Source organism: Diorhabda sublineata, chromosome 10, assembly GCF_026230105.1.
Source record: "Diorhabda sublineata isolate icDioSubl1.1 chromosome 10, icDioSubl1.1, whole genome shotgun sequence".
Taxonomy (NCBI): domain Eukaryota; kingdom Metazoa; phylum Arthropoda; class Insecta; order Coleoptera; family Chrysomelidae; genus Diorhabda; species Diorhabda sublineata.
In genome coordinates this window covers 8810657-8836074 of record NC_079483.1, presented here as the reverse complement: position 1 = coordinate 8836074, position 25418 = coordinate 8810657, and the positions used below count along the sequence as shown (strand labels likewise).

Below are 25418 nucleotides of genomic sequence, written 5' to 3'. Positions count from 1 at the left end.
GCACCGAAATTTATTTAGCAGTTCCAGCAAGCACGTAAAATCAAAGATAGACATACAGTTCATACAAACACTGAGACACAGAGAATGTTGGTAGTTGTTGCACCAAATGGTGTAATCACTTTTGTTAGCAAGGCTTATCCAGGGTCTACATCTGATAAAAAAATTGTTAAGGAGAGTAAGATTCTAGATCAGATGGTGGCTGGAGATTTGATATTAGCAGATAAAGGTTTCTTAATTAAGGACCTTCTCCATGCAGGAGTATCATTAAATATACCTCAATTTTAAACAAAACTACAGTTTACAGAATCCCAAGTATATGAAATTCAGCAAATTGCAAAGGCTCGAATTCATGTAGAACTGGCCATCACGAGAATAAAGTGTTATAAATATTTTGTAACAAGTTCCATCATATTATATATCACAAATTTCAATCATCTTTCAACTGTGTGCAGCCCTCACAAACTTGTAATATCCCCCAATTAAAGAAGTTGAGAAGTATTATTGATAGGATCTATACTGTAGGTTATGCTGTTTAATGTGAACTGAATTGATTAACCGTATAGAGTTGAGCCAAAGTACGACATATTATAATTTTGAGTTTTAAATATTTTTTATTATAGCAATATATTTCCTTATTCATTTTTTTGTAAAAAGTTTAGGAGTTTTTATTTTAAAAATGTATATTTAGATTTTACTTAATTTATAAATGACTCGATATAATACAATTATTGTTAAAAGTAATAATACTGTTTTTCTAATCTAATAAAAGCCTGTAAATCCAACCACAATTTTCATAAAGTGAACAAATACAATTTGATTTCTTATCAGTAGACTACAGTCTTTACAATCATCAAATAAATTATTAAGCCACAAGCAGTGTTTTAGTTCATTTTACAAGTTTTGTGTACAGAAAAAAAATCACTCAACTATAGTGTATTCAATACAGCAATTTAAAATAGCTAAACTTTGTTTCAAAAATCTTTATTGACAAAATGGCATTGTGCATTTATATTAAAAAAACATAATTTTCTGATATCCTCAGCAAACAAAAATTTGTATAGAGTGGCTTTTCAGTCTAAAATAAATAGTAAAGATTTTTCCAACTGTATACTATATCAGCTAACACTGTAGAATAACCTAAAATCACATTGAAAAACATGTCAAAAATTTTTATTTAATTGTCTAACAACTTTCCTTCAAGGTATAAATACATAAGTAACATTTTTTGTTTTTTAAAATATGTAAAGCTCCTTGAATTTGGTGATAATAATTGTGACTTGTATTTAAGATCAAGTTACCCTCATCGTCATAAAAAACTATATATTTATTAAAATTCCTCAATTTTTCGGACAACTGATCATTTCTGAAAGAATATTCATTTCACTTCTACAATGGCTTCTTCTTCATCAATTATTCCATCAGGTCTAGCACCAAGAAGTCCTGAATTTGTAAGCTATACTCCAGTTGGTCGAACATTTAAATTATAAATCTGCTTCAAATGATCTAGAGCATCTTTTTCATGAGTTTTACATCCACTAGATTGCTTTGATACCATCCAAATTGTATTCACCTGGAAAAATAATGAATTGATTATAATAAAAAATGTACGTCAAATTAAACTAAAGTAAGGAAATGCTACATAAAATTTTTGAAAAATCAATCTTAGAGGCTCAATAAGCAAATTATTGATAACAACTATGACTAAACTATGTAATAAATTTATGATTCATTACTCACCTAAGAGCGTGTTGAACAAACTCATTGGGAATCTGTTTCTCCTAAAGTTGCTAATAGTTAATCTAAATTTTCTTGCAAGGTACCATTTTTCATTTGTCACCTGGCCAATGGTGGTGATAAAGATTTCTTTTATTAGCTGATCAGCAACACAGTTAGTTTATCTGTGGCCTCCAAAAAGTCCTTAGAAGAAATTATTTCTTCAATTACCAGAAATCCATTTTCCACCAAATTTATTGATTCCTTGTTTAATAGTCAGGTAAAACCAACAGTATTTCCAAAGCTGTGTAGCCGTTCTGTTGATTGATGATTCTGGTACCCCACCTCAAGAGATATAGAGCTTTGGTGGATAAAGCTCTTCTGCAGATTTCACTGGCCCAACCTTCGGTTTAGGTAGTGCCTTCCATGCACACGCTTTATCTGTTACAGATATATTGTAATGCCCAAAAAGTGCCAACGCCGCAATGTGATGGCATTTTATACCCCTGGGACAAGTACAGGTGGCTTCTTTAATGCCAACACTACAATAAAATTATTACGGGATTAATTCAATATTACATTAACAAAGGCATATATACCTACCTATAGATACCTTGTAGCTTTTGCTTTTCATACTAGCAAATACTTCCCCTCTGATTACCTGAAAATCAGAGTCAAAGTCCAAACAAACAAAAAGGTACTGCAAAAATAAAATAGACATAAACTCAACAAGTTTTAAAGCAGAATTAATATGTTAAATTAACTCACCTAGGGAAAAACTGATAAAAACCTCTTAAATAGTACGTTCCTTCAACAAAATATTCAACTGAAAAGACTTATTTTATCACATAAACCACGAAAAGTCGGTATAAGCTCCGCCCGTCTCTGTGACGTCAGACTTAGGCTGTTTATTCTAGGTTAGAGTTTTTAAATAAATATAAGGATTCTTATAAATTCATGAAACTTTCCGTATTATATCAATGTACTGCTGTTTGATTTATCATATATATAAATGAGGTTGATAATATAACTTGAAATGTACGTCTATACATGCAATTAATTTTCTTCTTTTTCATGATGTTATATTACGCCTAATCTCGTTGTGAAGAACTACAAGAACATAGTCAATCAACAAGATTATAATTAAGTCAGTTTTAATTGTTATAGATTAAAAGTATCCTCATCCCACTTTTTTTTAAATGGTTTCAAGCTTATGTTAAAAATAATGGTTTCCTGGATGATAGCTAGTGTAGCAATGATTAATTAAAATAGAAGAATATTTTAACCTATCTACGTGAAATATTTAATAATGTTGAAACGAATTACAAAAACGGCTTATACTAATGTTAGAAAATTATGTATTACGACAACAACTCAACAACAAATTCAGGAAGAAATCGGTAAACTATAATATAACGATAAAAATAATGTATACTCCAAACAATATCATGTTTTAGTGAAACAAGAACCAATGAGTGTTCAAGTACTGAAACACCCAGATTACTTCAATGTACACAACTTATTTACTGTAAAAGATTTATTCGACGCCCGAGTACATTTTGGACACAAAGAAGGATCTTTAGACGAGAGAATGATTCCTTACATATACGGCAGTAGATTGGGTCATATAATTTTCGATTTAGATCAAACCGCGGAATATTTGAGAAAAGCTCTAAATATATCAGCGCATGTAGCCTACAGGGATGGAATTATATTGTTCTTCCAACGTGGTGCTCAACACGTACATTTAGTCGAAAAAACCGCCATTGAATGTGGAGAATTCGCTCACACGAGGTTTTGGAGAGGCGGCATATTTACGAATTCCACCAAACAGTTCGGTTCGATTACTAGATTACCGGATCTGTGTATATTTTTCAACACTCTTAATAACGTATTAATTCAACATACGGCCATTAGGGATTCGGCAAAAATGTTGATCGCAACTATTGGTATCGTCGATTCAAATTGTAATCCCAATCTTGTAACTTACCCCGTACCAGGAAACGATGATTCCACTGCTTCTATCGAGCTTTATTGTAAGTTATTCAAGAACGCCATTCTGAGAGGTAAACAGAAAAGAAAAGAACACTTAGAACAAAATATTTATTAAGTTGTATCTATATTTACATATAGTTTTAATATTATCAGCGGTAATAAGTTTTTTTTATATTATGCCTTATTAGTATCAAAATTAAATCTATAGTTTTAATATCAACAAAAATTTAATTCCACCTTAGGTGGTAATTAAAAGTATTGAAGGGAAATTTATATGTTAATTGTTAGGTGAAAGCTTGGTATGACTGGTTTCAATCAAACAAAACACCTCAACACTCACAATTTATGCTGTTTAGTTCTTCTAGTCTTCAATAAGATTCTTATTCATGTCCGGCTTGAAGAAACAACCAGTGAAATTGTGAGTGTTCATGATTTGTGGTTGAAGAAATTAGGGAAAACTGCCAAAATAAGATAAAGAGTACGATATCAAGTTTCTGGAAGGGATAAGGAGAGAAAAAAGGAAAGGAAATATGTAAGTCTTGTTTTTTCACTAGGTAAAGCGAGAATACATAACCAAAGAGGGGATTGAGAAAATTTGATGATTTAGGGACAATTCTAGGATAAACAGCCAAAGAAAGGAAGAAAAAGATATGAAGCTATTGGAAGATATAAATGATGAAAAGATATTTGAAAAAATATCATAATTTAATTATTTTGGAGCAATTCTAGGACAAACAGTCAAAAAGAAAAAGAAGGAAGGTGTATGAAGCTATAGGAAGAAACAAATGAAGATAAAATAAAACGGATTAAGGAAAAAGCAGTTTGAAAAAATATTTAATAGATTAAGAAGTAGGGGATGTCAAGATATTGGAAGAAATATAGGAGAAAAGGAAACAAAATATGTGAAATTAAAAAGAAGCATCAAGACATTTAACAAAATATTGTTAATTAACTAGATAGAGAGAGGATAAATAACCAAAGAGGGCTCTTAAAAATTATCAAGCTAATGATTTAAGTAAATGAAGAAAAAATAAAATGAGTGTAATTGGGTAATAATAGTTTGAAAAAAAAAGATAATTTTATAACAAACAGCCAAATAGAGAAAGAATATATAAAGTTATCGGAAGAAATAGAGTTACTGAAAAATGAACAAATGAGTAACTAGAACAAAACATTGACGAGTTAAAATGCCAATTATTTTAGTGATACCAGCTGTGGAAATAATGAAGTGTTATTAATTTGGAAAATCTACTGATACAATGATAAAAAACAATGTTAATACAAAACTAAAAATGTGAAAAGTAACTGATCCCAAAGTGTAAAGATGTGACCGAATATCCTCTAATCCTATAACCTCCACCTTCAGTCTTTATGTGTCTGAAAAAACGAATATCATGTCATGAATTTAACTCAATATGGCATGTTGAAATATATACAGAGTAAATAATAAAAAAACATAGAATATAATGAGTATTTTAAATTACTTATACCTCATATTCTTCTCTACCATCTCGAAGTTTGAAAACTCGTTCTGGACCTAAGATCTTAAATAACCTGGAAAAGTAAAAGAACCCCCTTCAAATAATGAAATTTTCAAATGAAAGTGAATATTTGTCATCTATAAACGTGTAAGAAGTGCAAAGTTGAAGAAAAACAGACAATTTCATTAAAAAACTTAACAAAATTGGTATACAAGAAAAAACTTATTTACCAGTATGAAAAATTTGGGTAGTAAACCATTACGTATGTTAGTAAAATTAAAGGTCTAACTGACATCCAGGATTCCCTTGTTTGATTAGCCAAGGCTACAGCATTTAAGTAACCACATCTTTCTGCAGTCATACGACGATCGGTCGGTCGTACAGAAGAATTCAACGTCTGGAACAAAATAGAAAATTTATTGTATATAAACAATTAATTAGCTAGAAAAATAACTAGATTTTACATTTAAACAAGATTTTTTTAAAAATAGATTTCGTGATATATTGGTTGATACAGAGATTTGTCGTGAGAATATCGACCATAACATCATTTTCTACAATAAAAGTTCGATAATAACATTTCAAACAGATTTCATATAACAAATAGGTGAAAACATAGTATCTTTAATGTATAATGATTCAGACATTTTGTAAATTATCATAAAAGATACATACCTTGCCCTCCTTATTTGTGAAACAATCTTTTAAAAAGTTTGTAAATGTTGGTCCTGGACATAAGAGTGTAATATGTAAATTTTTATTCAATTTTTCATATCTTAATGAATCGAAGTAACCCTACAACAGATAATAGTTACACTCAATTTCCTTAAATAAATTTCCAATGACGAAAACAAAGTGAATAATTTAGGTTAGAATAAGATAAAAATTTGTTTTTTGAATATTCAATAATTAAAAATTTTAATATAAACCTATACAAATAAATACAAGTTTATTGTAATAGAACTACTGTCAAATGTCAATACATATTTTGGAACATTAGAACTACTAACATCATAGAGTTAAAAGAATGTTATACAATTTTCCACAAATAGAGTACTTTAAAGTGAATACTCGAACGTCACCACATAACAAAATGATTTTTTTCCAATTATCGAAACTGAAGAATAGAAATTGGATACAGAAAAAAACTTCTTTTCAAAGTTTATTCATTGGAATAAAAAACGATAAATCTGAAGAAACTATACTCAAGGATTTACGATGTTGCCAAGTGTAATTCTATTTCGGAATTACATTAATTTTTTTAAAATTCACATAAAAATCCAATTATAAATTTCTGTAATCAACTTTTGAAAACCTCACATTTCATAAATTCAATCCTCAAATGGACTTACATGAATGGCATGTTTAGAACCAGTGTACGTTCCTGAAAGTGGTGCTCCAATTACCCCCGCTAAACTTGAAACGACCGCCACGTGACCTTTACCGACTCTATTAAAATATTTTATGGCTATTCGAGATAAATTTATAACGGCAAAAACGTTCAAGTCAAACAATTGTTTATCTACGGCAAGTTCTATGGTTTCCCATGCTGCTCTCTGTGATCTACCAGCATTATTTAACAAAATATCGACGGTTCCAAAATGGTTGACTGCTTGTAGAAAGTAATTTTCGTGAGACGAAAAGTCGGTTACGTCCATAGATAAAACATAAACATCGTCGTTTTTTAGTTGACCTTTCGACAATTCTGAAACATTCAACTAACTTCAGATCGAATATTATAGCTGTGATTCGAACTCAAACTGTCAAACTGAAATAGCTATTACGCATGCGTAGTACCTACAAAAATATTAACAGGTAACTATAAATCGAACATTTACCTAAACATTTTTGTTTAACTCTCTCCAATTCGTTGATTCTTCTTGCGGTTAAAACTAATTTAACACCGAATCGAGCAAGGGCATATGCCGTGTATTCTCCAATTCCGCTAGAAGCTCCTGTTATAAAAACTACTTTGCCCTTCAGGTGACCTATAATAATTATACACAATACACACCAACGTCTTTATACCTAATTTTTAAAATATTAAACGCTTCTTGTATATACGACTTATCTCAACTCGTTTATTCAAGTATTGTGTTCCGAAATACACACCAGGGGTAATTATAATAAATTGACGCCATATTGTAGTAATGAACGGTGTGACGTATAACCATAGACAGTTTTTAACTTGGCGGAGTAACTGTAGGTTTGTTCGTTTAATTTCGAATCTATTCCGAATAATTTGATAACCAATTTAGGATTACTGTAATGCGCATGCTTGATTACTGTTGTAAAAAATTACTGAACGTAACCCAGCAATTAAGTTGGCAAGGATGATTTATTATGTCAAAAAAAAAATGGTTACTTTCAGATTCAAGTCATTTTGTGTAGTTTTACTTCTAATATAATAAAAGTATAGAAGAACCTGTATAAATTTCTTTTATTTATATTATAGAAGAAACGAATATTACAACAGGTTATGGGCCCAGGCCAGATTTAATAAGCTTCAGTGAATTTCAAAGTAAAGTATAAAAGCTAACCTAAAAAATAAGGCGTGCCGGCTTGGCTTGTAAAGCAAATTAAAAGCAGAAATGGAATCTGAAAGTGTAAAGTTTACTTTCGCCAGATTAGACAACAACAATTATCAAAATTGGAAATTTAGAATTAAAATGTTGCTTACACGAGAAGGAAATTGGTCTGTTGTAGAAGAGGCAATACCAAATGAACCATCTATTGAATGGAAACGTAAAGATAAAAAAGCACAAGCTACAATTTTATTAAGTATCGAAGACAATCAGATAGCACACATTTATAAATGCAAGAATGCGAAAGAAATGTGGAATGAACTGCAAAAGGTACATGAAAGAAATAATTTAAGTAACAAGTTGTATTTATTGAGGAAGCTGTATCAGTCTAGACTTGAAAATAAACCAATGCATGAATACATTAAAGAAATACTAGAATTAGTTGAAAGACTATGAGGAGTTGGTGAGACTATTAAGGATTTCCGTGTAGCTGCATTATTGTTAGGTGGATTGCCAGAAAGTTATTCCACATTAGTAACAGCATTAGATGCTAGGCCAGATGATGAATTGACTCTTGAATATGTAAAGGGAAAACTAATGGATGAGTATAAAAGAAAAGAAGATACCAGTTCAACAGAGACGGCATTAAACACAAATAAAAAGTTTTCGAAGGAGATGAAAGAAAAAATAGAATGTTATTATTGTCATAGAAAAGGTCACTACAAAAAAGATGGTTTTTTCATGAAGAAAGACAGAAATAAGGGAAAGCAACATGCCAAAGTAACTGTTGACGGTGATGAGTTGTCTGACTCAGTTTTTTGTTTCAATGTTTCCGGTAACAGTAAAAATAATCTAGAATGGTATATTGATTCAGGGGCTACAAGTCACATGTCAAATAATCCAGAATTATTTATTAAATTGGACTATTCAAAGTTAAATAAAATTATAGTTGCAAATGGACAGGAAATGCAAGTCAAAGGTAAAGGTGATATTTTAGTAAAAACAGAAATTTCAGGTAAATGTATAAGTTTAAAATTTAAAGATGTTTTATTTGTACCTGAGCTAAGCAATAATCTGTTATCAGTGTCTAAAATTACAAAAGCTGGTTATAACATAAAGTTTGATGATGGTAATTGTTATATAGAAATTAATAATTCTATTATAGCCACAGGAAAATACTGTAATGGTTTATATAAATTAAACATGTTTTCAGAAAAAGTAATGCTCCAATCTCTTGGGAATCCAAGAAACAATCTTGTGTTGCACTTTCTAGTACTGAGTCCGAGTATATCGCCATTACTGAAGCATGTAAAGAAGCCATATTTGTTAGTGGTTTTTTAAATGAGTTTTGTGAGACTAAGCCCGTAATTCTTTTCAATGACAGCCAAAGTGCACAAAAATTGTTAAAAAACCCTGTTTACCATAACAGAACTAAACATATAGACACTAAGTACCATTTTGTAAGGGAAGTAATTGAAAAAAAATTTGGTTGAAATTAAATACATGCCTACTGAAAAAATGGTAGCAGATCTGTTAACAAAAGGGCTGCATAATCCCAAGCATATTTTTTGTACTAAAAATATTGGTCTAAATTAATTGCTGGTTTAAGGGGTAGTGTTGTAAAAAATTACTGACGTAACCCAGCAATTAAGTTGGCAAGAATGATTATTATGTCAAAAAAAAATGGTTACTTATCAGATTCAAGTCATTTTGTGGAGTTTTACTTCTAATATAATAAAAGTATAGAAGAACCTGTATAAATTTCTTTTATTTATATTATAGAAGAAACGAATATTACAACAATTACGAAGCCATTCGGGATGTTTATTTACAGTAAACTTAATCAGTGTGACCTGCCAACAACAATTTTAGAAGTGTGCATGCAATTGGTCCATAAACTGATTCAGTATCAGATATAAGAACAAAGCTTATAAAAAAAACGAGGCAATTTATGACATCATTGCCATAGACAGAATATTAATTTTAATTTCGGAATCCAAACTAAAAATTTGGTGTATAATTTCATAGCTAACTCTGACTATTTTGAAACTTTTTAAATAACATTATTGATTTGGTTTTTCGACTTTTCCTTCAAAATTCCAAATTACAAGTAAAAAACAGTTTTATAATTAAATTATTTATAGTATGGTAATAAGAATTATGGAATCTAATGACAGATGAAAAGCTTCTGTGAAATTTTAAGATTACACCACTCCTAATTAACCTCCCAGAATGGTTAGATCTCATTCTTCTATTAGGAGTCTCATGCAGCGTACCATATAAGGTATTTTTAAGTTGAAGGGTTGTAAAGAAATTTTTGACATTATTTTGAGAACTTATAACTTGTGGGACACTTTACATATAAGGTAATCGAGAAAGAAGTAACGATAAGGTCATTGCCATTTTCTCTAATTTGAGGTTAGGATTCTGGTTAATAAAGTTGTTTTAAAGTACTACTTATTACTTCCTAATTTAGAATAATTTATATTCATATTTATAAAATGCTCATTTGCTTTTAAAACATAACAAAAATGTTGCACAATGAATCTGTGACGGTTATATTTATCTTATCATTGTTTTCAAATATTATTTATGCACATGATTAACTGAATATGCATAATACATTCATTCATATCCTAGTTTGAATAAATATTCAATAATAGTGACTTATAATCAAGAAACAATGAACGTGAGTTCGATTAGATACGCTTATTTTAACTTACTAGGAGATTTTCCAAATTTTTCCAACAAAAATAATTCCACGTCACAATCACTTATACACAAAATTATGAGATACAAAATTGCAATTACAATCACTATGGTACACAACATTTTTTATAATGATAAATTATTATATTTTTCTAAACTTATACAAGCACACTAATTAGTTTCATTAACCTTATCAGCTTGTGACAGTTAGGTTAAGTAAAATGTGTATAAGGATCTTTTAGTTTGGTTACACCTAACAAGTAAATATTTAAGTTAGAAACCTGTACTATGCTGCGATATTAGGTGTTTTGAAGGTTAAATTGATACCAAATTTTATTTTATGGAGATTTCTTTCCACTAATGATATTGACCATGAACGTATCAAATTGTTCTATTAAGGGGCTTTAAAATTTTTAATCACAAAGAACTAGAGACAAAATACGTAATTATCAGAATGTGGGATTTAATTTTATTAAGAAAATTAAATCACTAACTTTCCTTTGATGCAGTATCCAAGCTTATTTGGAGTTACGAAGTGAAAGTGGGGTTAGAACTTATCATTTTTTTTATTTATAACTTTGTTTACAACATTTTAAGTAATAACTTTGCAATTTAAAAAAAAACACATTTTCATAGAGAGCAACATTTTTAATAACAATCAAATATCTGTAATGAAAATTAACAAAAAATTCTAAACAAAACTCTTAGTTGTATTGTTTATTTAGGCACAACCCTCAGTTTTAAACATCTTTATTATTTTTATTAATTATCTTATGAAATATAAAGCAAAGACCTTTTATAAGTCTCCACAAAGTCTTAGGTACCTAACACATACAAAAATTGTTGATTTGGATATATTTTAGAAATGATTATGTTGCAGTTTTGCAAGTGTTCCTATTTGAATACAATGTGGGTTATAAACAACGTGTTATCTCGACAGAATTATCAGGAAAACATATGAATTATCTAATGCATTTTAATTATTTCAGGTAGGTGTTAAAATTATTATTATCTTTTTTAGATTATTTTTTAATTATAAAAGTACCTGATACTTTGTTTTTTGAAAGTGTAGTGGTTACTTTTGCGCGTGATTTTTCAATATGTCGAAATCAGAAAATAATTTGGAGAACGTATTACAAAAAATAAATGGGAAGTTCATTTCTCTGCCGGATAATGATATTAAGAGAAATAATCAAATTATACAACAGGTAATATTTTTAATAAATTATAAACGCATTTAATTTGATCATTTTCTCGATATTTTAAGACGTGCTTTTGTATATATAATTTTTTTATTGATTTCGTTATATAGTTTATTTTTATGGATGAGAGAGTACTTAAATAATGAAGTATTCATAATCCACAGACGTGTTTAGTAGACAGTTGGAATTTTTCTAATCGTTAGTTAAATAACTCAATTCACAACTTTGTTAAAACTATATAGAACACACTATGCGTGTATATACTCTCTTAAATGCTAATCCTATTGTATACGAAAGCTATAATTAATTTTTATGGTCGTTAGAGCCACATCAATACAATACATATGTTAATGGAACTTCCAGTGTCTAAGGACACTTGGAATCGCTTAACTACGGTTCCCGTCAGGGGACGGTTAATTTACAATAAATCTTAACGAATACAATAGATAGTAATTAGAAGTCAAATAAGTATGAATCCTCACAGTGACATTAATATAAGACAAAAATTAGGTAATCCGAGACGATATTTTAATGGAACAAAAAAAAGAGACACATTGTATAACTTAATATATAGTCCCCATCAGGAATGGTGAGATAATTCGTTGGTGATATTAATAATTAACATACTGTTTACTAGGGTGTTTTTTTTTCAGTCCCATCGTAAAATTTGGTTCATAACTTTGTAAAAAAACAAATTATTAAGCAAAAAACATTAATAAACCTATAAAATATCGAATTAATGAAAACCTAGTATGAGTGTACAAACTGCCTTAAATACTAAATCGTATCATATACAATAATAACTATAAAGAATTATAAAATTAGTAAATAATGAGATTTATGGTCTTTTAAAGTCACATTAATATAAGATAAAAATTAATTATGGTATGTTAATGGGGTTTGAGTGCATAGTCATGAATTAGGGACACTTTGAATCACCTAACTATGTGATTAACAGATCCTAATGGTTCCTATCAGGAGTGGTGAGATAATTCGTTGGTGATACTCATACTCAACATACGGTTTACTAGGGTGATTTTTTTTCAACTGATTTTCCTTTTTCTGTCCCATCGTGAACTTTTGTTCCAAGTACTCAAAAAAATCTCTAGTTAAGTAACTCAATTCACAACCTTGAAAAAAAAACAATTTATTAAGCAAAAAATATTAATAAACTTATAAAATATCGAATTAATGAAAATTTTATCGTATACAATAACTATAAATAATTATAAAATCAGTAAATAAGGAAATTTATGGTCGTTTAAAGTCACTTAACTATATGATTCACATGGTTCCCATCAGAAGTGGTGAGATAGTTCCCTGTTAAATCACCCTCGACCGAGGGATGTAAATGAAAGAAACTCTGGTTTTTTATTTTTTAAATTTTATAGGTTATGGGCATTTCATGAACGGTTTTTTTTCAGAATTGAATGCTCTACAAAAGTGTACAGGTCTATAAACTTGATTTTTCAATGAAATTCGCGTATGGTATAAATTCTATTGATTATTTTGTCTCAGAAACATTATAGTCGAAATATTATCAAAAATTCATTATTTACATTTAATTTGCTGTTAATTATATAGAATAATCATCAAAAAGTGCAAAAGCGTATCATTTATTTTAGAAGACAGTTAAAATATTTTTTGAATTCGACTATTTTCTTATTAAATAATATACGTATGAATATAGTCAATATATTTTTACCTAATTAACCTGCTTATAACTTCCTGCCAAGAACTTTGTCTAATGTCTAATGGAAATTCTTTTCTAAAGGAAAACGTATCTACTTACCTTCCAAATCTTTTTTCAAATGTTTTCTATTAGAAACTTTGGTTTTCGTGGAGCTTTACGTACTATTCCAAACTCGCTGCTAATAAATATTTGTTTGTAGGTGATTTAAAACAGTTAAATATTAACGTTTCCCTAATAACTGTTGGAAGACTGTCAAGTCTGTACACGATATTTCTAAATTTTCCGTAATCACACAAGAATTCACAATAAACTGTAGACTGCACCTTGTAAGTTGTAACAATTTGGACGCCCTATCCTAAGATTATATACTCGATCTATAGTCCTATCTAAATGAAAATCGTATTTCAGGTGATATTTTTTCTTCTTCTTTTTTATATTGTTCTATACAGGTTAGAAAAGATCAATAAAAACCAAATACCAGTATTTTCATATTTAGAATGACGGTACTAAGTTTTGCATACAAATTATGTTTTATTACTTTCTCGTATATAAAAAAATAGACTATAATAGCATGCGATGTTGCATTTTCTCACTCTTACAGTTTGATATTCTTCATAAACGTCATTTTAATAATAAAAAACATAGTTAAAGATGCAATTGCCTACATTCTTTTATAATTACGGCAACGTATCAAATTATTGACCACAAATATTACATGTAGATTAAAATTGTTTTGTTGTTGTTGTTATTGATTTAAGTATTGTATTGACCGACAACTTCTTAAACATAGACGTTTCAAAATTATTGATTTAACTCTATTTTTTTAACAAGGGATGACCGACAGCTGTAATAATTTTTTTTGTGTTTAGTACACTTTTCTTTATTACACCTCACAACCCCAAGTCGATAGAGGGTAGGGGATGATTTCTGAATAATTATTCAAAATTTTCTAAAATTGGTTTTAAGAAAATGGTTACATATTTTCAGTTTAAACTAAATAACGACGCCACTGGTAAACATTAAATCCATATCGTTGAATTATAATAAAATTATGTATGCATTGTCCAAAAACAATTTATGTTGACTAAAATGTGTTAATTCAATTATTACAAAAAAAAAGGTCAAAAGATACTTGTAAATCGAATATTTTTTCATGTAATCGTTTAATGTTCCGTTACTAGTTTGCAAACAATGAAAATTAAAATTCATTCAGTATGTATATAAACCGAATCCAAAAAATAAAATGGGGGTTATATATTATTTCTTCTTTTCAATTTTTTAAATGAATTTTTTATACTAACACAGCGACTAGTGCGAACTAAGTTGTGATGTCTTCGCCTCTACTATACAGGGTGTCCCACGACGAGTTAAAACTATCTGTATATGGCAAAATACTTATAGTAAAATCATGAAAATTTTTACGTTTGGGTTTTCGGATACAATCTAAGATATTTTCAAAGATGGCCGACTTCCGGTTCTACCGGAAGTCGAGTGTAACTTTGTTGTTTTAAATAAAACACCCCGTATATTAATACATTTTTGAAATCTACGTAAAATTTTAGTATACTTTTGTTCGAAAACTTTTTTCGAAAAATGCATACTTATTGAGTTGATAATTTTTTTGTAAAAATATATAATTTATTGTTATTATTATTAAGCATTTAATATCTAAATAACGATAAGGTTTAGACATAGGAAAGTATGGATGAATTTGTCTTATTTTTCACCGTTGAAAGCATTAAAATAGAAAAAACCGGGTGGTTCTATTTAAAAAAATGAAGAAATTTGATATTTATAAAGTTAAACTTTGAACAATTTTTATGCACACCCTGTATAAAATGTGAAAATTTTTCAGTATAAATTCAATTACGTCTTGCCTTGCTAAAAGTAAACGAACAGAAACCATTTTCATATTTCTAAGGGTGTCTTCGTAAAATAATAATTTATGAGGGTCTGCAACGGTCAAATTTTTTACAAAAAAATTAATAACTCAAAAAGTATGCGTTTTTCGAAAAAATTTTTTTGGCAAAAGTATACTAAAATTTTACGTAGATTTCAAAAATGTATTAATATATAGGGTGTTCTACTTAAAATAACAAAGTTACACTCGACTTCCGGTAGAACCGAAAGTCGGCCATCTTTGAAAATATTTTAGTTGAAAAGATCGTATCCGAAAACTTAAACGTAGAAATTTTCATGATTCTACTATAAGTATTTTACTATATACAGATAGTTTTAACTCGTCGTGGGACAGACGACGAAACCTCTATCCACGTTTTCTCGAAATGATTCAGTTAACTAATCCAAAATAACCCTTTTCACAGCGGCGCATCATCATCAATTACTTATTTATTATTATGAACTCTAACCTCATTAGGTTATCGTTACTATAAATTGTCTGTGTTTAGTATTTCCGTCAGTTTTATACATTCAACCCCATTAAGATGTCGTCTTCAATTATTTAATAATTATTAATGTGACTATAATGAACCATAAATATATTTATCTAATTTTATAATTATCATTGTATAAGATAAGAATTAATATATAAAGAAGCCTGTAAAACTAATACTGGGATCATTCAATTTGTTATTCGTCTAGTACGCCAGTCGAATTAGTAACTTTAAATTAGTGAATCCTCAGTTTGATAAATAAATTCTTTTTAAAGAGCAAGTTGGTGCATCGAGTTATTTAATTATATCCCAAAATCTTCATATATATGTCTTGACTAGTGTGGCAACAGCTAATAAACAGATGCTTACATCTAGATTAGACTATGAACTCGTGACCTTTCCGATCGCCAATAAAGATCCCACAATTTTAATGTACCATAACCTAATTTTTGTGAAGTGAATGGAATAATTAATTAAAAACAAAAAAAAAATAGTCAAAAATAACTGTTAATCCCGATTTTATTTAAATTCCAAATGGGAACTTTCTCTTGATGTTGTAAAGTAGACCGAGTAACAGATTAATTTTAAAGTAAGGTTAGGTTATATTAATTGACCGATAAATCAATAGAAAGATATTTTTCTTTAAAAAAGTATTAATTTAATTTAACTGGTACATCGATAATTGGATTCTGCGACTACTAAAACGCTAGATTAACGTTTCATTGTTCTTTTAATCCGGGCAGATACGAAAAAATCACCCAAATACAAAATTACGAAGTAAAAAATACAATCGAGACATAACGTAACCTCAAATTGCGAAATTTAATAATACCTACCGTTAAATTGAATAATATCCTGCGTTGCCAAGCTCAATCTAAAAAAGTGAATGGAAATAAATTGTTTTAAATAACGAAGATATTTTCAATTATTCACAGTTGTTGGATTTGATAGTAACGGAAATGGAACAAAAAAACACTTTATTCAAATCGCTGCATAACAGAACGTTTTATGGGGGTAGTTATTATGATGGACTGAGAGTTGGCCAGCCCGACGAATTCGATCTCGATTTATTACTATTGTTACCAAAAAAAGTTGATATAATTCAAAAGATTGCCAACGTTCCTGGATATGTAACGTTACAATTAGATTTGACTAATTTGCTTAAACAGGCCGAATTAAAAGAAAGATACAAGTAAGTAAAATATACACGTAGAATCGACCCACCCTGTACGCGTTCGTTAGGTTATTAAAGTACCTTGAAAAATCTGGACACGAACGGTCGTTCACGCGATTAGTTGACCTCGAGCTAAGAAATTAATGGCGGCTCCAATAAAAGAAGCGCGCCAAACAGTGATCTGTTCAAATGATAGAACAAAATAACATTTAGGGATATAAATAATTAAATTACAAATAGAGACGAGTCAAATGACATGTCTAAAGTAAAATACAACGCAAACGAGCAAGTTTGGTCTGTTTTGTTTAGCAATATGACTCGTGTCCAGTCTTTTGATACAAGAACTTTAGTTATTATTTACTACATACAGTTTCCTTTTATGTCAGATTTGTGGTTGAAAGTAAAGATGGCGTTACCGATAACGTCATTTGTCTAAGTCTTATATGGTATGTAAAACCAAATTACCATATATACAAACCTTAAACTTGTTTTTAGTTGAGAAAAAAACTTATAATTGTGATTATTGGGTTTAAAAGTGAATAATATCTCTCATTTATTTAAAAAATTAAATCCATAATTAATTTTAAAGATCCTCACATCTGACAAGGACTTTTTTCTAAAGTTTTGATCATCTTATTAGAATTTATAATAATGAGTGTGATTTTTACGCATATCTATTATACTCGACAAAATCTAAAAGTACCTAAGTCTTCAAGTTTACAAAAATGAACTATCGGACTTCCTTAACGTAAGGGTAAGATTATTAATTATTAGTAAAAAAGATTAGGCGTTTTTTTGTTTCTCAAATTTTATGAAATAACAAAAAATGTAAAGAAATCAATTTCTAGACGCCATTCACCTTAATTTATGGAGCACCTGCAAATATGGCCGCTAGAGATGAACTCATTTGAGAATTAAAGGGAAAAAGCATATTTATATATTTTATTTTTAGTAATTAATACTTAAAACGACAATTGGATACTTTTTATCAATAATCTCAAATAAGATTATTTAAAATTGTTGTTTATGTACATAAGATATATATTTGGGCCGAGATAATCTCCAAATATGTCGACAAAACACTTATAATCTAATAATAATGATATAAACACTCGAGATGTATCATATACCAGGTCTGGCTATTAAATAAAGAGACTGGTTACGAAAAATGGATTTATTATAAAAATTATTCTATATTCGAATGCTCCCCTTCGATATACCCCTTCCACTCGCCATACACACCTTTCCATACGTTTTTTCCATTGATCGAAGCAATGCTGGAAATCTTATGTGGTGAGGGTCTTTAGAAGCCTTGCGGTTTTTTGATTTACCTGTTCCATCGACTAAAATTTGTGTTCCTTTCAAAGCATATTTTATCTTCGACAAAAAAAATCGCACGGTGCCAAATCTGGTGAGTACGGCGGGTGTTCTAATACTGGAGTGCACCAAAGGAATCCTCGTCTGTCTATCCATTCTTCAAAATGAACAGGAAACTAAAAAAACGAACCTAACCCTAGCACAATCGATCGTTGTCCATTTTCCCACGTAAATCTCCGAGCATTTCCAGATTCCATTTGGCCCGTCACGTGACCCTCAAAAAGTAGGGACTCACGAAACCTCGTATTACATAGTTTTTAATGTATATATATACATAAATATTTTATTGCAGTGTACGTATAGAAAACTTTTCTCAGTGTATTTCTGTTGTCCCATCATCGATGTTTGTTCTTGTCTTCAGTTTATATTTTGGGTTGATTTTTTATTTGTGTTTCCTTTTAGAGGTATAGAGAAACTATTGGACGACAAAAATTATCTTGACAATGATAAAGTACGTCGGTGGATGGAAGGAGTTGTCGTTTCAGCTCTTAATAAATTCCAATGCAAAAATGGATCATATAGTTTTAATATAGACATGGGAACTCTATACGTAAGTTGGAACTTTCGATAATGGTTGCCAAATTTCCTGTATCTTACGTTTAAAAAATTTACTGATAATCTTTGATATTTGTACTGATCATTACAGCCACAGAACAAAATCTAAATAACCAAAGTTCAAATGAAACGTGGCAACTATTTCGGTTAACAAAAAAATGTCCCCCCTCAGTTCCTCCCGAGAAGTGTATGGGATCCATAGAAGTTCCAAAAAGAAACATTGGAAAGTAAAATTTTCAAAATTTTCTTTTTCGAATGTTCAGAAACATCATAGAGAACGTATTTTTTTTCATTCCCAATATTTATATATTAATGTTCTTATCCCCCTTTAGGGGGGGGGCATAGATGACGCCAAAAGTCAGAATTTTCAGAGCACGGTACTTGAGGAGGTGCAACTTTCTTATCTTACACGATAGCTGAAAAACGGCTTCAAAGATAGAAAAATATCCGTAATTCCATGAATAAAATTTGGGGGAAAATTCGAAAGCGAGTTGTCATTACGCGTGCGAATATCGTTAAAATTAAACTTGGAGCCGTAATTTTTCGAGAATCTTCCAGATTGGGCTCAAAATATTGTTACGAACCCCATCCCACTATACAGCCCCCAGCTGTGGCCCCGAATTGGTTTTACGTATATGCGCATAGTGTATTTAGCTATCGAAGAGAAAAAAAATTGATATCAAAATTTGTGGCCATCTGTTGCAGATTTTCTGGATCTAGCGTATTGAAAAAGTTTCTTTTCGATCTGTTGGGGAAGGGCAAGCTTTGCGTAGGGGACATTATTTAATTCAAACAAATAATTCATGATGTCCATCATAACATATTACTATAATTGGCCATAAATTTTGTAAGGGGGTTCCGCCCTCCACCCCTCAAGATTTGAAGTTTCATATGAATGTCCAAAAAATTAAGAAATTCCAGGGAACTTGAGCTTAATATGAGAAAATTTTAAAAAAGCGGTAAAACTTTACAAACCACCAAAGAAAACTGAGACATTGGGATATTGAAAATAATGGAAAATTGACAAACTATGAAAATTTGGAAATTCCCCTAAAACTTGAAAGAGATAGAAAATCCGCGAAAAATTGAAAAATTCGGAAATTCTGTTAAAACTTGAAAAAGGCCAAAACATCCGCGAAAAATTGAAAAACACAGAAAATCCGTTAAAACTTGAAAGAGATCAAAAAATCCGCGAAAAATAAAAAAAATTTTGAAAATACGGAAATTTCGTTAAAACTTGAAAGAGATCAAAAAATCCGCGAAAAATACAGGAGATTGAAAAACACGGAAAATCCGTTAAAACTTGAAAGAGATCAAAAAATCCGCGAAAAATAAAAAAAATTTTGAAAATACGGAAATTTCGTTAAAACTGGAAAGAGATCAAAAAATCCGCGAAAAATAAAAAAAAATTTGAGAATACGGAAATTTCGTTAAAACTGGAAAGAGATCAAAAAATCCGCGAAAAATTCTGAAAATACGGAAATTTCGTTAAAATTTGAAAGAGAAAAAAATCCGCGAAAAATCCAAAAAATTGAAAAACTTTGAAAATACGGAAATTTCGTTAAAACTTGAAAGAGATCAAAAAATCCGCGTAAATTCCAAAAAATTAAAAAATTATGAAAATACGAAAATTCCACAAAAAATATGAGAAATCACCGAAAATTGTGAAGAATCTGTAAAATTCGAATTATAAAGTAATAATCTTTTGAAAAATAATCGAAAAAATAAGAAATATTTTCCAAGACTTAACATATTTCGTTCCCCCCAAACTTTTTAACCCCAAATTTCACCCCTTTATATATTTATTTGTTACCTCTTGAAAAGTTTTGCCCAAATGTTGGAGAAAGGAGGAATAAATTATTATTGGAATAAAAAAAAATAATCTCATAAAAGCCATATCAGAACAAATACGGAAATTTCGTTAAAACTGCAAAGAGATCAAAATATCCGGGAACAATGAAAAAAAATTGAAAAATACGGAAATTCCGTAAAAACTTGAAAAAGATAAAAAATCCGCGTAAAATTGAAAAATACGGAAATTTCGTTAAAACTTGAAACAGGTCAAAAATCCCGCGAAAAATCCAAAAAATTGAAAAACACGGAAAATCCGTTAAAACTTGAAAGAGATAAAAAAATCCGCGAAAAATACAAAAAATTTTGAAAATACGGAAATTTCGTTTAAACTGCAAAGAGATCAAAATATCCGGGAACAATGAAAAAAAAATTGAAAAATACGGAAATTCCGTTAAAACTTGAACAAGATAAAAAAACCGGCGAAAAATTCTGAAAATACGGAAATTCCGTTAAAACTTGAAAGAGGTCAAAAATCCCGCGAAAAATCCAAAAAATTGAAAAACACGGAAAATCCGTTAAAACTTGAAAGAGATCGAAAAATCCGCGAAAAATACAAAAAAATTTGAAATTACGGAAATTTCGTTAAAACTGCGAAGAGATCAAAATATCCGGGAACAATGAAAAAAAAATTGAAAAATACGGAAATTCCGTTAAAACTTGAACAAGATCAAAAAAACCGGCGAAAAATTCTGAAAATAGGGAAAATCCGTTAAAACTTGAAAAAGATCAGAAAACCGGCGAAAAATCCAATAAATTGATTAATGTTTTGTAGAGTTTATAACAATAGTGATGATATACTTTTACTAAATCATCTTTTATCGTAATTAATGTTCATACTGCCTCCTATAAAACAAACTATTTTCATTTCTAATATTTTTACACAGGGAAATGTTCATAAAAGTGGTCCCGCATTTACTTTGAAAATAGAAGGAATTATTGATAACAAAAAAATAAATTTGGACATTGATTTGGTTCCATGTTTTGAATTAACCAAAGAATATTGGCCTCAAAGCCCTCCTTTCAGAAAGAATTCAACCTCTAAGGTAAATTCACCAGTGTTTCTTCTTTAAGTTTCCAATGCTCTATTCTTTCTTAATATCATTGAGCCTTTAAAAATTTTTTGTTTTAGACAAATTTCTTTATCGTACCGAAGCCTATAAAAGGCACCGGTCAGGTTAATAACAGAAATTGGAGACTCTCTTTTCAGGAACAGGAAAGGGAATTGATGAAATCGAAAGCGTATTTAAAACCAAGTATAAAATTATTGAAGGTAAATTCAGTCATTAATTTGGAGGGAGGGGAAAATTCCCATCAATAACATCAGGATTCTGTTTTCGCTTTCAAAATTTATTTTTGGTTTTTATTTATTGTTTTTTAGAAATTAAGGGACACTCAGAAGTTGAATGCTATTGCTAGTTATTATATAAAAACTGTTGCTCTTTCGGAAATTGAAAAGAGAGAAACGGAATTTTGGAATACCTCACTTAGTACGGTATTCATGACGGTAAGGTACCAAGAAAAAAATCAAATTTTTTTACTTCAGAAAATTGTGCGAAAATGTGAAATTTGGAGAAAAACTTTGAGAATTCCTTGCAAATTGAAAAATAGTGGAAAAATGCCGAAACATTTCGATTTACTTGGAAAAAAGTTTCAAAATTAAAAAACAAATTGAGTCTAAACATTTTGGAACAATCTTGAAAAAATTGAAATATCTGAAAAGATTTGAGTAGTTTTATATTAGTTTTGGAAATTTCGAAAAATAAAAATGAAATTGTAAAATATTAAAAATATTCAAAAAAACCTGTAAAATACTTGGGTAATTGAAAACGGTAATTGAATAATCGGTATAATTGAAAAATCTCAACATTTTCAAGAAACTCCATTAAATTTGAGAAAAATTCGAAACAGACGAAAAAACTATTAAAAATTTTATGGAAAATTTGAACAAATTGTCAAATTCGTAAATAACTGGAAAATAAAATTGAGAGAATCGGAGGAATTCAAAAAATAATTGAAATGTGTTGAAAAACTGGAAATAATTGAGAAATTCAAGGGAACTTGAGCTTAATTTGAGAAAATTTTAGAAATGCGGAAAAACTACAAATTTTGAAGGAAAACTGAGATTGAAAATAATGGAAAATTGAAAAAATATGAACTTCAAAAAAATCCGGGAAATATCCAAAAAATTTAAAAATACGGAAATTTCGTTAAAACCTGAAAGAGATCAAAAAATCCGCGAAAAATACAAAAAATTGAAAAACACGGAAATCCGTTAAAACTTGAAAGAGATAAAAAAATCCGCGAAAAATACAAAAAATTGAAAAACACGGAAAATCCGTTAAAACAAAAGAGATCAAAAAATCCACGAAAAATACAAAAAATGGAAAATCCGTTAAAACTTGAAAGAAATCAAAAAAACCCGCGAAAAATACAGAAAATTGAAAAACACGGAAAATCCGTTAAAACAAAAGAGATCAATAAATCCACGAAAAATACAAAAAATGGAAAATCCGTTAAAACTTGAAAGAAATCAAAAAATACAGAAAATTGAAAAACACGGAAATTCCGTTAAAACTTGAAAGAGATCAAAAAATCCGCGAAAAATACAAAAAAATTTGAAATTACGGAAATACGAAAATTCCACAAAAAATATGGGAAATCACCGAAAATTGTAAAAAATCTGTAAAATTCGAATAACAAAGTAGGTTGCAAAAAAAAAGGAAAAATAATCGAAAAAATAAGAAATATTTTCCAAGACTGTTAACATATTTCGTTCCCCCAAACTTTTGAACCCCAAATTTCATCCCTTTATATATTTATTTGCTAGCTCTTGAAAAGTTTTGCCCAAATGTTGGAGAAAGGAGAAATAAATTATTATTGGAATAAAAAAAATAATCTCATAAAAGCCATATCAGAACAAACAAGATCGAATTGGAGTAGAAGATTACGAAAAATAATAAAAGATGTTGAAGGGCATTTAGTAGATACTCCAACAACAATAGCAGAATATATATGTGAGTAATACAATTTTTTGTAATTTTACAACTGAAATTTGATATCACCATTTCAGCTTCCTTCCTTTTGTTTCATCACTGTGTATATATTTTCTGTGGATTTTAGAACCTTTTAACCACTCTAGTTTTCATTTTTGATCTTTCTAGAATATCCCTGAAGTTGCGAGATTTTTTCTTTCTTTTCGTCAAAGATTGTCCTTATTTAGAGAAGATAAACCTTAAAAGGATTTTTACTGACAAAAGCTTCGTTTTTCCACTCCAAAGTTATAACTATTCTACTAAATATCTATGAAAACGGTAATTTTAGAGAAAAAAAGTTTCAAACCAAAAATGAAGTTTTACAATTTACAAAATTTATATACAATTTTTACCTATCTTATAAAAATCATTTCAAGGATTATTTCGCTAATCAAGGGCAAGCATAAAGCATAATACTTTTAATTAATGATATAGTATTTTTACATTTTTGGGTGTATTCGCATTTTTAGTGACTCCTGAGGAATACAAAAGGTTTTTGCAAGTTGAGGACGATTTTATAAAAAGTGATTTGCCAACCTCTCAACCATTGGAGGGTAATAATAGCCAATGCATGATTTTATAAATTATTTACTTATAACTTAAAACAAATAAAGTATTTTTTCTCCAACCATCAAAAAATGTTGACATTTTTATACTATTTTCAGGTGCAAAAGCCATCAATTCCCTTACCGTAGAAAAATTTGCTCGTTGCTTAGCAACACTTTTAATCCTAGGATTAAAAACGTTACTTTTAATCCTAGGACTGAAAGTACTACTAAACTACTACAAAAATTATATGATTAGTACGTCTACTTGACAATCGATAATTACCAACAATACCAGATATCCATGAATATATCCGGCTTGCTATCGCTGTTATAATTAATAGGTGTTCAAATTTATTACCAAATTATTAACAATTTTTGTATAAAACTAACTTTATTTTAATTTTGACTCGCAATTTTGTATTCACTCAGCTGCGCTGCGCTCCGCCTCACAACTGCAAATATTGCTCGTAAAAAAATATGCACTTTTAATCACTATAATATAATATACTATTTATAGTTATTCATTTTTTTCTTGATTACCAATTATCCATACTTGAATAAACTGGAAGAAAAAAAGGCAAAAACCTTACAATAAAATATGGATGTTAAAAGTCGTAAAATAAAAAAGATTTCGCGAGTTTTATGGAATATGGAATTTTATTAAATTCAGCCATTTTGCTGTCAACATCAATTTATCAATCATCTTCTTTCTTAAAATTTATACATCTAACCTTTTAGTTATGCAACTAGTTTCTGCAATTTCAGTACGTTCCACTTGACACTAACAACGATTATATTGCTCCTTATAAAAATACATTTCTAATGCAATTCGAGGGCGAAGTGGAAACAGCACACACGAGAAAGAATGTTGGCATTTCTAATGTAATTCAAGGCTAAAAACCATGCCACCACGGAGCTCAGAGGTTGCAAGCTTTGCATTTCGTACCTGACTGATGCGCATTAGGTCGAATTGTCATATGTCGACTTTACAAACAGAGACCCTTTATCTGATTTATGGTAAAGTGATTTGTGATTGGATACACATTGGAGAAGAAATTCATCGTTCAATTTTGTATCCATATTAATTTAAAAAACGCCTAATTAATTTAATATCAAAAAAGCTGATGTAAAGATGCATGTTCAAGCACAGCAAAGTCGTTGACAAAG

The 25418-nt window shown here is 29.5% G+C and overlaps 3 protein-coding genes and 2 long non-coding RNA genes across 8 annotated transcripts; 2 read left to right on the top strand and 3 right to left on the bottom strand.

Moving 5' to 3' along the window:
* Window positions 1-662: 662 nt before the first annotated feature.
* On the bottom strand, window positions 663-2789 carry LOC130449982 (uncharacterized). Its single transcript, XR_008910520.1, has 4 exons — window positions 2482-2789; window positions 2317-2413; window positions 1738-2255; window positions 663-1570 (listed from the first exon to the last, which is right to left on the bottom strand). It is a non-coding gene; the product is annotated as an uncharacterized LOC130449982 (long non-coding RNA).
* Window positions 2790-2969: 180 nt separating this feature from the next.
* Window positions 2970-3825, top strand: LOC130449981 (28S ribosomal protein S2, mitochondrial). Its single transcript, XM_056788143.1, has 2 exons — window positions 2970-3113; window positions 3171-3825. Exons 1-2 carry the CDS (start codon window positions 3023-3025, stop codon window positions 3821-3823), a joined length of 744 nt encoding a protein of 247 aa, XP_056644121.1. The 5' UTR covers window positions 2970-3022; the 3' UTR covers window positions 3824-3825.
* LOC130449979 (dehydrogenase/reductase SDR family member 7) lies at window positions 3803-10777 on the bottom strand. Its single transcript, XM_056788138.1, has 7 exons — window positions 10438-10777; window positions 7028-7177; window positions 6542-6894; window positions 5865-5984; window positions 5420-5586; window positions 5199-5262; window positions 3803-5085 (listed from the first exon to the last, which is right to left on the bottom strand). Exons 1-7 carry the CDS (start codon window positions 10544-10546, stop codon window positions 5071-5073), a joined length of 978 nt encoding a protein of 325 aa, XP_056644116.1. The 5' UTR covers window positions 10547-10777; the 3' UTR covers window positions 3803-5070.
* Window positions 10292-24670, top strand: LOC130449978 (cyclic GMP-AMP synthase-like receptor). Of its 4 annotated transcripts, none has more exons than XM_056788134.1 (9): window positions 10292-10403; window positions 11445-11631; window positions 16647-16903; window positions 18665-18812; window positions 21556-21714; window positions 21801-21941; window positions 22050-22175; window positions 23499-23685; window positions 24174-24670. In XM_056788134.1, exons 2-9 carry the CDS (start codon window positions 11524-11526, stop codon window positions 24284-24286), a joined length of 1239 nt encoding a protein of 412 aa, XP_056644112.1. In that variant the 5' UTR covers window positions 10292-10403; window positions 11445-11523; the 3' UTR covers window positions 24287-24670. The 4 variants fall into 4 exon arrangements, with proteins under 4 accessions (XP_056644112.1, XP_056644113.1, XP_056644114.1 ...); XM_056788135.1 differs by lacking the exon at window positions 10292-10403 and adding an exon at window positions 10624-10737; XM_056788136.1 differs by lacking the exon at window positions 10292-10403 and adding an exon at window positions 10626-10683.
* Window positions 11051-14676, bottom strand: LOC130449983 (uncharacterized). The gene is made up of 2 exons (XR_008910521.1): window positions 13418-14676; window positions 11051-12755 (listed from the first exon to the last, which is right to left on the bottom strand). It is a non-coding gene; the product is annotated as an uncharacterized LOC130449983 (long non-coding RNA).
* Window positions 24671-25418: the final 748 nt, after the last annotated feature.